The sequence below is a fragment of the Rhinoraja longicauda genome, chromosome 8, assembly GCF_053455715.1.
Source record: "Rhinoraja longicauda isolate Sanriku21f chromosome 8, sRhiLon1.1, whole genome shotgun sequence".
NCBI classification, from domain to species: domain Eukaryota; kingdom Metazoa; phylum Chordata; class Chondrichthyes; order Rajiformes; family Arhynchobatidae; genus Rhinoraja; species Rhinoraja longicauda.
Window position 1 is genome coordinate 51,094,762 of NC_135960.1, and position 12,617 is coordinate 51,107,378.

General features: G+C 38.5%; 1 protein-coding gene across 3 annotated transcripts in view; it reads left to right on the top strand.

Annotated features, from left to right (window-relative positions):
• The window catches only part of LOC144595959 (cytoplasmic dynein 1 intermediate chain 2-like), a 161,395-nt gene that overhangs the window by 133,557 nt on the left and 15,221 nt on the right, over nt 1–12,617 (top strand). For all 3 annotated transcript variants that reach the window (XM_078403941.1, XM_078403943.1, XM_078403942.1), the window contains 7 exons: nt 2,348–2,431; nt 2,970–3,132; nt 3,222–3,321; nt 6,243–6,368; nt 7,602–7,748; nt 10,738–10,851; nt 11,259–11,392. In XM_078403941.1, the coding sequence (XP_078260067.1) occupies nt 2,348–2,431; nt 2,970–3,132; nt 3,222–3,321; nt 6,243–6,368; nt 7,602–7,748; nt 10,738–10,851; nt 11,259–11,392 (868 nt within the window). The remainder of the gene's footprint in view (nt 1–2,347; nt 2,432–2,969; nt 3,133–3,221; nt 3,322–6,242; nt 6,369–7,601; nt 7,749–10,737; nt 10,852–11,258; nt 11,393–12,617) is intronic.

Here is a 12,617-nt window from a genome sequence, read left to right on the forward strand (position 1 = left end):
ACTAAGGAGTGAATGGCCGAGAGGTTCATTCTTTTTGGTTCTGTTTTCATTCCATCGGAATTGCCGACATTATAGTGAAATTTGAAATCCAATAATAGTTGCATACTAGAACAGTTGCATCAGGAGATGTGCGTTTTGTGATTCCATTTGAAGGAGGATGCTTGGATGCTTTGTCTTATGGATTTCTGTCAGGAAGTTGGAACTTGCCAAATGCCAGCAAAGATCCAATATTCCTGCAACACCAACCCAAGGGCTGCACTAACAGCTTATTGGAACCCAAAAGTTGAAAGTAGGCTTTGATTGAAGGTAGCAGGATAAATGAATGTGGGATGGGATACTTCTGTGGAAGTGATCAAAGAAATGGCAGCAAAGAGGAAAACTACTACCCTATTAGATGGGATGTTTTAATTTATTTCATTCTATGAAGTTTGCTTTGGTCTGTATAAGGTAACCATGCACATACTTGAGAAGGAAAGCAGATGATTTTAGTTATGGATTATAGATGCAGATTTTTGCTTTGTATTGTTTGACTTGTTTCTTCAATTTCTGTAACTTCACGTTTTTACTTTTAAATACCTAATTTTTGTGATGTGATTATGCCATATGAGCTGGTCCTGATATATGTTATAATCAAATTGAAAATAGATCATATAATCTTGAACGTTGTAGAATATGATACATAGTTTTTGCTCTTCATAAAATAAAAAAGTGTGCTGGGATCCAATTGTGATTTTAAAAACACTCTTATCACTGACAAAGTGACTTGAAAGTTGGTTTTCCCTTCTGATCAACCCACTCCATAAGAATGTACTCAGAAGCCCATGTTCTAAAAAGAACTTGGCTGTCGAACCCTAAGAGATCATGCCACAGGCTTGTGTTGCTAATTCTAGTATTATTAGAAGAGGAAATATATAAAACTATTTTGAATTACAAAGTCTATTAAGAATCACATTTTTTTCCTGTATAAATCTCTTTTCATCACCTAAATGAAAATATATAATGTGTATCACATTCCTACTCATGTTGGGTGATGCTGCTGTGATGAAAACTGGTGGCAATATCACATTTTGTAGACAAAAAATTAGAAGTTTAAAAATCACTAGAACAAGTGTGCCCGTTCAAAGCGGGCCCGTTGGGCCCGTCCCCACTCCCCCCATTCTCTCCTCCCCCAGCCCCACTCTTACCCGTTTGTTGATGACAGATGTTGCGGTATTTGTGGATGGGGGAGAGAGTGAGGGGGGAGGGGGGGGATAGCGGGGAATGGGGGAGAGAGTGAGGGGGGAGGGGGGGGGATAGCGGGGAGATGTTCTCCCGGGTGTGGGAGAGAGGAGAGAAGCAAGGGGAGAGAAGCAAGGGGAGAGAGGAGAGTTGATCCGGTGATCACGGGCTCGCGCCGCTAACGGCGTCCATTGTTTTGGTGCGAGTGAGGAGATGCCGCGCATGCGTGTTGAGTACTGAGTGAGGAGATTCCGCGCATGCGTACTGAGCACTGCCGGACCGCAGCGCCCCCCTTCTGTCAAAACTTCGATAAATGAGGGGGGGGCAGCACCTTTAGACCTCTGTAACTTAAAAAATATGCGTCCGAATTAAATAAAAACATCATTTTCCAGCAGCGAACCGCATTCTGATTAATGCGGTTCAAAAGTCGTGGCGCTACGGTTCACCGTTTTGCCGGAATTGCCTTCAGCCGACATCAGTGGAATATATATACAAACAACGCTACAAGATCTGAGTTTTAGTATGGAATATATATACAAACAACGCTACAAGATCTGAGTTTTAGTAGTATATAGATAGATAGATGTTGGAAATTCTGATTTTTTTTCTACTGTACCACATTTCTTCAAAAAAGCATGATTTAGAATTTTTTTGGAAATGCTTCATTGATGTATTTTTTGTATCTTAAATGGACTCCCAAGCGTATGTTGAAACATACTTTCTCCCAATTTTCAAGGCTATTTGCTCTACAGCTAATAAGCTGTGGACAAGATATAAAGCTGTTAAATGTCAGTACATCTGACAATAGAAACATCAAATAAAGTGATTGTCGTGCCATTTTCTAGATTGAAGCTAATAGTTAGTTCATTGCCTTGACATTGACGGCCTGAAGATTGTGAGAAACGATGTGGCTCTTCAGACAGTTGCAATATAATTTATCTTTCTCCATTTCAGTAATGATCTCAGCAATGTTTCTTGAGATAATCAAAATTCACATGCAATTAACTTCAGAAAGGACACATTTAATATGAAAATTTCAGGACAATATCAAAACAACGTAATTGAAGGTGGTGTGTTTCACGATATCTGAAGGGATACAGTATTCAGTTTCATGGTTGTTATGTTTCAGCAGAAGAGGAGGAGGAAGAAATTATACCCACGCAAGTAGCTGAACCAGAACCTATACAAATACAGAAAGAAGAAGATAAAGAAGGTATTTTGGGATGATCATTTATTTTGTAGTGAAATCTATTTTCAACTACTTTGGATACTCTGTGAACAAGCACCATCATAGCTAAAAGCTAACCATGTGCTGTGTACTATCACTAGTAAATATTTGACACAAAACAACTTAACTGTCAATTATGACAGAATATATTTTTGCTTCAAGTTTACCCTGAGATCCTAGCATTTACTTCTAGATCTTGTGTAGCAACTCTTTTGTTCTTTAAATTTTACAGAATTGCAGTGTTCTGTGTATGGTTTAAGTGGTCTCATTAATACTTGCTTACTCCATTTTACTTTTGGGGGGGTGGGAGAGGGTGTGGGGGTCAAAGCCATTATGGCTGATCTGGTGATGCAGTGCCTATAACATTACATGGCTTAATACTACAATAATGCATGCTTTGATGCACCTTGAAATGAAATGGGATTTTATAATTATAAGATTAAGATGCTAAAATTATTTCTAAATTAAATAAAAATCAATTGTGGATCTGAAGTAGGAAAACTTTGTTTACTTCATTTTATAGGTTTATCTCGTGAACTTACAGAAGAGGAAAAACAGCAGATAATTCACTCTGATGAATTCCTCACATTCTTTGATCACAGCACTAGAATAATTGAACGAGCTCTTGCAGAGCATAAAGATTTGTTTTTTGACTACAGTGGCAAGGATTTGGAAGAAAAAGAGGGGTAATATTTACGTCCGTTCCTGTAGTTGTAGTGGCAACTGTGATTTATAAACAAATCAAAAATTTTGACTGCGTTTTGTTTCTTAATAGAGAACTCCAAGGTGGAGCCAAACTTTCTTTAAATAGAGAGTTTTCTGATGAACGCTGGTCAAAACATCGTGTTGTTACGTGCATGGACTGGTCACCTCAGGTAAATTGGAGACTTAGTTTCTCATGCTTTAAAGTTGTTCAATATCTATTAAAAGTGGATTACTTTTTGATAAATCTACATTTTATTGTTTATACAAAAAGTTTAATATCTCTTAGTTTTGACTAAAATATCAAGATAATTGTTTACATAATTGCCCAAAGAAACTGCTCATTTTGCATTGACATTATTTCACATTGCTTATCCAAGTTAATTCTAAATTTAAAAACACTTTAAAAATACAATTTTTGCATTTGCATATGCCTCAGATCTTTCTCTTTCTCTTATTGTTTAAAAAAAACCATTGTTGGAGGTCTGTTGTTTCATTAAACTGATCCAGGAGCCAAGCATCAAACACTGTCTAGAAACTCCTTTTGACACTACAGGTATTGGTTCAGGAGAAAGAGACTAACTACATTGAAAGTAACATTCCCAGTCTAGTTTTGTTTCTGTTGTTGATTTGCCATAAAGTGCAGAACATTTTATTAAGCTTAAAGATGCATCTGTGTTCAGTGGAAGAATTTTTGAGCTTGGATGCCAGGGTGGGATTTCTACTTTGAGTAGAGAAATTAGTGAATAATATTGTCTTTAAAACTCAATCTTGCATATTTGTTACAGTTACACAAACGAAGGGAAGGATTCAGAGGGTCGTAGTGGAGGCTTGGTTACCTGATTGGAGGCCTGTGACTCGATTGTACCAGAGGAATCTGTAGTGGGTTCTTGTTACTTGTCTCGTGTATTAATGATTGGGATGACATTGTAGTTAATATTGTTTGTAAATTTGCAGATGACAGAGCGCAAGTATTTGGCGAAATGATTGCCTATTCTACGCTTGGTCTCCCCAATGTAGAGGAGGCCATATTGAGAGCACCAAATGCAATAAACAAGGTTGGAGGAGGTGCAAATATGCAAAACTCTGTCTCCCTGGAAGGGCTGTGGGGGTCCTTGAGTGGAGCTCAGGTGGTTGTTGTAGGGACAGGAGTGGCATCTCCTGTGGTTGTTGTAGGGACAGGAGTGACATCTCCTGTGGTTGCACGGGAAAGTGCATGGGAAGGGGGAAGGTTTAGTGCAGAAAGATGAGCGAACCAAGAACCATGGAAAGAATGATCTCTGCGGAAAGCAGAAGGAAGTAGGGCCGGGAAGATGCGATTGGTGGTGGGAATTGTTGGCGGAAATGACTGAGCATGATGTGTTGGATGTGGAGGCTCGTTGGGTGAAAGATAAGGACCAGGCAACCTCTCTTCCTGTTCTGTCTGAGGTGAGGGATTGGTGGAAACAAAACTGGAAAACAGTTGATGGCTCCATCCACAACTGTGGGGGGGGGGGAGAACCCAGTTTCCTGAAGAAACGAAACAGGACATCTCAGATGTTCTAGAGTAGAAAGCCTCATCTTGAGAGCAGAGGCAATGGAGATGGAGAAACTGCGACAAAGGGATGCTGTCCTTGCAAGAGACTTGGTGTAGAGAGATGTTGTCAAGGTAGCTGAGGGTATCAGTGGGTGTGTACTCAAAATTCTAGGTGTTTTCAGGCATAAATAGGAATAATATCCGGTAGACCGGAGTGCTGCTAAAGTCCCGAGTATGCTGGTTTATCGCATCTTCACTGTAATGTAGAAAAACGTGATGTCATCCAGTATACAGGTGGGAAGTATACTGCAAATAAAACCTAAAATAGGGTGGAGTGATCGGGAAAAAAAATTAAGGAGAAGAAATGAGACAGTCTTACTGAAGGAAGAATAAAGAGAAAATATTATCAAATATATATTGAGCCAGTTATTCTGCATCTAGCCTATTGCCTGGATTCATATCCTGTAGCCCCTTCCTGCATTTAAATTTCTTGGGTGTGGAGGCCTGAATGAGTTAGCTCCCTTGTACCTTGGTGCTTGAAGTAGTCTTCAAGTGTTAGTACGTCATAGGCAGTACATCATAGTACGTCCAGGCCCCAGCCCTGGAACATCCTGACTGTTTCTGTGGCTTGGTGGCTGTCAAAAGTTTTTGATAGAGGCATTCAGAAATGATTCAAATGGATTGAAAAATCTGAAAAAATTGATTTCATAAACATCCAACAAGAACAAAAATCAGAATGAACAAGACATGCAAAAGTAAAATTTTACTGGTAATTAAGATTACTGGTGTGTTAGGAAATTTGAAAAAGTCGTAACTTCTTTATAGCTGGGTGAGTGGGTGAGTATCACAACTCTACAGCCTTCATATATTTGAATGTCATGTCATTTACTGAAATATTGAACATCAGACGCTGTGTCTGAATTGCCAGACTACACCAAAAACATTGCAATAGGGTAAGGCTATAAATCTGGCCTTAGCAAAACATTGTTAATGATGAAAATAAATATCCCTAATATGATTAGCATTGTAGTTAAATCTTATGCTTCCAAAGTGCTTTGTTCTTTATTGATAAAAATAATCACAAATCCTAAGTTATAGTTGTAATTTGTAAAAGCCAGCGAATCACGCCGATCAAGAGGACGGCAGTAGAGAGAGCGAACAGCTTCATGTTCCTGGGTGTGCACATCTCTGAAGAATTTTGATTATTATATATTATCTGTGTGTTATTGCATTTACCAGGCCTATCATGCTGAAGCAAGTAATAATTTAATTGTCCCATTGTCAGTACATATGACAATTAAGCTCTCTTGACTAATTAAAGATCATATGCTGCTTTAATGTTTATGAATTTCACAATCATGTTTAATAATAAATAATTATTTTATATTTTCCCATGGCGCTACATGAAGTTTTTTTCATTTTCTGAAGTGTTTTCTTATTTACAGCAGGTTTCAGCTACTTCTGTATTAAACTGACTGACTCAGAGCAAAGTTTAACTGCCATTCAGAATGTTGTAGTTGCGTCTGAGGCAGTTTGACTTTCCCCATCATAATCCCTTCCTGTTTTTGCTGTCAACAGTATCCAGAACTCCTTGTTGCCTCATACAACAACAATGAGGATGCTCCCCATGAACCAGATGGTGTAGCCCTTGTATGGAACATGAAATTTAAGAAAACAACTCCAGAGTATGTCTTCCACTGCCAGGTACAGTAGGATATCTTGTCTGGGCATGGTTTTCATTGAAGAAAAACTGTATCTTTATCAGATAGCATTTAAAGAAAAACTGGACTGTTAGCAAAGATTCTTGAATGTCTATTAGTTATTTCATCAATCCGGAATGTTAATTTTTAACACAAAGTTTTTAATGCACATTTTAGCATATATGTGAGGAACGTTTAGCAACATGCAAGAGATTATACAAGTCTTTAGTAACAGTGAAAATAGATCAGATTGACATTATAGAGTTATGCAGCACAGAAACAAGCCTTTTGGTCCTACTTGTCGATCCAACTAAGAGACCCCATCGAAGCTAGTCTTATTTCCCTGCATTTGCCCATAACGCCCTACTCCTTTCCTATCCGTACCTTTCCAAATATCCTTTAAATGTTATTATTGTTCCATATACCCACAAAATGTTGCCCCTCAGGTTCCTATTAAATCTTTCCCATCTTACCGTAACCTTATACCCTCTATTCTTGATTCCTCTACACTGTGGAAAAAGATGCTGTGCATTCATCCTATCTATTCCTTTCATTTCATACATCTCTATAAGATCAACCCATAGCCTCCTGCACTACAAGTTATAAAGTCCTAGCCTGCCCAACCTCTCTTTATAGCTCAGACTCGAGTCTTGGCAAAATCCTTGTAAATCTTTTCTGCACTCTTTACAGCGTAACGGCATTTTTCCTAATAGGGTGACCAAAACTTCCCCGGTGTGGGACGAATAAAGGAATATATTATTATTATTAAAACTGAATACATTACTCCAGTGAGGCCGTACGAGTATCTTGTACAACTGTAACATAACATTCAACTTGCATGTTCAATTCCCTGACTGCTGAAGGCCAACACGCCAAAAACCTTCTTGGCCACCCTATCTACTTGCGGCGCTGCTTTTGCTTTCAGGCATAGACGTCTCTGCACCAGCACTGTGCCCTTTATTCTGTGGCGTATAATTCTGTGACTCTATTGCAAATTGCTAAAGTACTATTTACAAAGGGAATGAATGCATGGAAACCACAATATAAATCAATACATTTTGTGTAACTAGAATATATATAGTAATAATCAAATGTTTATTAATTACGCATTAGATGTGCGGCATTAGATAAGTTGTCAGGCAATCAGATGGTTGAGCAACAGTTTCTATCTATTAAACATATGCTATTGAAAAATACCTTTTTATCTTGATATTAAACTGACTTTGTTTTACAACAGTCATCTGTAATGTCAGCTTCTTTCGCACGATTTCATCCAAATCTGGTGGTTGGAGGAACATATTCTGGTCAGATTGTGCTGTGGGATAATCGCAGTAATAAAAGGACGCCAGCCCAGAGAACTCCACTCTCTGCTGCTGCTCATACGGTAAAGTTCAGAACATTCATACATGGAAGCTGGTCTCTGCATTGTGAAGTATAAGTTTAAAAACTCAGATATTAAAATATATTCATGGAAAACGTGGTAATAATATGTTGTTTGCGTTGTTAAATGAGTCAATAATGAAATAAACCCAGAAAATGCTGGCAACACTCAGCAAGTCAGGTGGCACGTGTTCAGGGACAAATAAAGATAACGGTTTAGGCAATGGATTTGCATTAGAACTGAGGAAAGTGAGAACATTTGCATACTTTAAGTTGCAGAGAAGAAAAGGGACGAACAAAGTGAAATCCCTTTGTACATCAATGTTGTTAAGAGTCTTGCTATTTATTGTATAATTTCCTCTTGCGTTAAGTAAAAGGCGACTGTAAGTAGTCTGGAATATGGAGATGAAATCACAGTCACTTCAAAGATGAAATTGATCTTATTAAATAGGGGAGCAGCTTGAGGTATCGAGTGGCTTACTCCTGCTCCTGATTCATAAGTTCTTAACAGTTGGAAAATTGAACTATGCAGTTGAAAGCCGTCTCACTTGTGTGAGAAAGGAAGTAAAGGTTCAGGAAAAAGATAGAAAAGATAGCTCAGTAGTGGTTGTCAGAACAGAGACAATGGAGCAATGGAGGAATCCAGAGAATGGAACTGAAGCCCTTACGGGTAACAAGGGTAGGCAAGATAGCCGTGGGAATCTGTGGGCTTGTAATGGAAATAGATCACTAGTTCAATCAATAATGGATAATGTTTGCTTCATTGACATGGAGATGGACAAGTCAAGAAAGGGAAGTGAACCGTCAGATAATGAACCAAGTAGCAAGCAACCCATCATCTTTCTAGACACATGGTAGCCCTCTGGGCTCAATATTGAATATGACAATGGCAGGTAACCACCCCTCTAGTTTGTGTTTGAAGCGGCCAGCAGAGATGTAAGGTCATCAAACCTTTAACATTAACTTAGTTTTTCTCTCTCTGCAGATGTCACCTGAGCTGCTGAGCATTTCCAGCTTTGTGTTTTACAGTGCCCTCCATAATGTTTGGGACAAAGACCCATCATTTATTTATTTGCCTATGTACTCCACAATTTGAGATTTGTAATAAAAAAAATCACATATGGTTAAAGTGCAGATTGTCAGATTTTAATAAAGGCCATTTTTATACATTTTGGTTTCACCATGTAGAAATTACAGCTGTGTTTATACATATTCCTCCCCCCATGTCAGGGCACCATAAAGTTTGGGACACAGCAATGTCATGTAAATGAAAGTAGTCATGTTTAGTATTTTGTTGCATATCCTTTGCATGCAATGACTTTTGAAGTCTGTGATTCATTGACATCACCAGTTGCTGGGTGTTCTTCTCTGGTGATGCTCTGCCAGGCCTGTATTGCAGCTATCTTTAGCTTATGCTTGTTTTGGGGGCTAGTCCCCTTCAGTTTTCCCTTCAGCATATAAAAGGCATGCTCAATTGGGTTCAGATCGGGTGATTGACTTGGCCACTCAAGAATTGACCATTTTTTATCTTTGAAAAACTCATTTGTTGCTATAGCAGTATGTTTGGGATCATTGTCTTTGCTGTTGAATGAACTGCCGGCCAATGAGTTTTGAGGCATTTGTTTAAACTTGAGCAGATAGGATGTGTCTATACATTTCAGAATTCATTATGCTCCTACCATCAGCAGTTGACAAGTGAGCCAGTACCTTCAGCAGCCATACATGCCCAGGCCATAACACCCCCACCACCGTGTTTCACAGATGAGGTGGTATGCTTTGGATCTTGGGCAGTTCCTTCTCTCCTCCATACTTTGCTCTTGCCATCACCCTGATATAAGTTAATCTTCATCTCATCTGTCCACAAGACCTTTTTTCCAGAACTGTGGTTGCTCTTTTAAGTACTTCTTGGCAAACTGTAACCTGGCCATTCTATTTTTGCGGCTAACCAGTGGTTTGCATCTTGCAGTGTCGCCTCTGTATTTCTGTTCATGAAGCCTTCTGTGGACAGTGGTCATTGACAAATCCACACCTGACTCCTGAAGAGTGTTTCAGATCTGTTGGACAGGTGTTTGGTTTTTTTTCTTTATTATAAAGAGAATTCTTCTGTCATCAGCTGTGGAGGTCTTCCTTGGCCTGCCAGTCCCTTTGCGATTAGTAAGCTCACCAGTGCTCTCTTTCTTCTTAATGATGTTCCAAACTGTTGATTTTGGTAAGCCTAAGGTTTGACTGATGTCTCGATAACAGTTTTATTCTTGTTTCTCAGTCTCATAATGGCTTCTTTGACTTTCATTGGCATAACTTTGGTCCTCGTGTTGATAAACAGCACCAAAAGTTTCCAACGGTGATGGAAAGACTGGAGGAAAGACTAGGTGCTGAGAGCTCTCTTTATACCTGCATTAAGGAGGCAATTAAACACACCTGAGCAATTACAAATGCCTGTGAAGCCATGTGCCCAAACATTATGGTACACTGAAATGGGAGGACTATGTATAAACACAGCTGTAATTTCTGCACAGTTAAACCAAAATGTATAAAAATGGCCTTTAATAAAATCTGACATTGTGCACTTTAACCACATGTGATTTTTTATATCACAAATTTCAGATTGTGGAGTACAGAGACAAATAAATAAATGATGGATCTTTGTCCCAAACATTATGGATGGCACTATATCTGTGTCCTCATTTGTCACCAACAATATCTCCGTCACCCAGTATCTTGATCACCACCCTCTCACAGACCCTCTCCTTCTCTGCACCCATCTTTCTTCTTTCAACGGAAAACATGCCAGTTTTCTTACTTTTCCCAGTTCTGATGAAAGGACATCAATCTGAAATGTTATCAGTTTCCCTCTCCAGAGATGTTGCCTGCTTTCTGTATTTCTTTTGAATTCCTTGTATGAATGGGTTTATTCTGTTTTTGAATAATTGAAGTGTGATCTTGCATTAATCAGATTAATAAAAGTATTAAACTGAGCAATAATCTTCTTTCAGCATCCAGTGTACTGCGTGAATGTGGTTGGTTCTCAGAATGCCCATAACCTGATTAGTGTTTCCACTGATGGGAAGATTTGCTCATGGAGTTTGGATATGCTTTCTCAACCACAGGTAATGTACATGAATGCAAATAACATTAACGTGTCAGCCTATCTATTTATTTCTATAGATTTTTAAAATTACATTTGTACAGATTTCTTTACCATTTTAAAAATTAAATAGTCTTAAAAGCTGCTAAAAACAAAAAGACCAGGATGGTTACAAATTTAGTTTTATGTTCAATTAATCTTAAAACAATAAGAAATTGGATTGTGTTAGTGTGAGGACACTGAGCTTTATTCTCTCCAGGTTTAATATGTAACTGGGCTGCAATTTTGTTCTTTCATTTTCCAACACAGCCCCCACCTCTCCCCCTCTTGTCTTTCAACTGCTTGGGAATTCAGTAAAATAATAACTTGCTTTATTTCTTCAAGAAGAACTGACGAATAAGAATGGTGAATCTAAAATTCTTGTTGCAGGATAGCATGGAGTTGATGCATAAACAGTCAAAAGCTGTAGCTGCTACATGCATGTCCTTCCCTTTGGGTGACGTCAACAATTTTGTAGTTGGCAGTGAGGAAGGCTCTATATACACAGCATGCCGCCACGGAAGGTAAGGTACAAAGTAGTGTAAAAATACTTCATTTCAATATTTAATTTATTCTTTCAACATAGAAGGCTATAGAGCATTCCCATCAGCCTCAGATTTCCACCCCTTTCCCATAACCTATTGTGTCTGATATGCCCATCATCACATTGGATTCTCCTGCCACTGACCTTCACAATCAGCACTAGCCAATTAACCTATAATTGGGATGTGAGAGGACACATCTCAAAAATAGTGGGGGATCCAAGAGTTCGCGGAGAATGTACAAATTCCATGTAGATGGTACTTCAGGTCAGAATTGAACTGGGTCACTGGAGTATGTGGCAGCAGTACTAATTGCTGGCCTGTGTGCTACCATTATCTTGTTGTGCTGCTTCACTGTAAAGTGGCGCACAGAGTAGTGTTAACTTTCTAAAGATTTGAAATCTATTACACCGAGTTTTTGTGTTTTCTTTTATTTGAATGATAAAGTTATGTGAACAAAAAAACTGGCATACAATAATCATTTAATTTTTCATTTTCACAACCTCTCGCCACTTTCTTATATCCGAATGGAAAACACAAATCTCTATGCTGGTTGTGGTGTCTAAATTGGCTGATCTACTTCCTCCATTACAGCCATAACAATACTTCACAAAGAGCATCATTTACAGTAACACACTTTGGGACATGCTGGGGTCAAGAAAAAATTGATATAAATGCAAGTATGATCTGGATGATGTGGACTAGGACATGAATATTGAAGGATACAGGAAACTGGAGATTTTGCGTTAATGGTTCTCTTATTTAATAATTGTCAGTGAAAAGAAAAATATGAACTGCGTTCAGGAAACCAAGAAGCAGTTAGGGTGGAATGAGAATGTAAGACAAGAAGTCATGTGCATGTGGTGCGGTGGTCTTTCAACCATAACCATACTTTAGAACAAGGAAGATATGATGGGAACTTGTGGAAAAGGCTTATTGATAATTGTGGGAAATCTTAATCTATGTGTGGTTTGGAAGAAGCAAATAGGCAAAGGTCGAAGATGACAAATTCATAGAATGTTTTCAGGTTAGTTTCTTAGAACAGCTTGTTCTGGAATCAGCCAGAGAAAGGGTTATACGAGAATTGGTTTTGTACAATAAAAACAGTAGACAACCTCATCTAGGTAGCATTGAACATTAATTAATTGAATTTTACATTGTTTGAAGGAGTGGGGAATAGGTCCAAAATTATCATCTATACACTAAA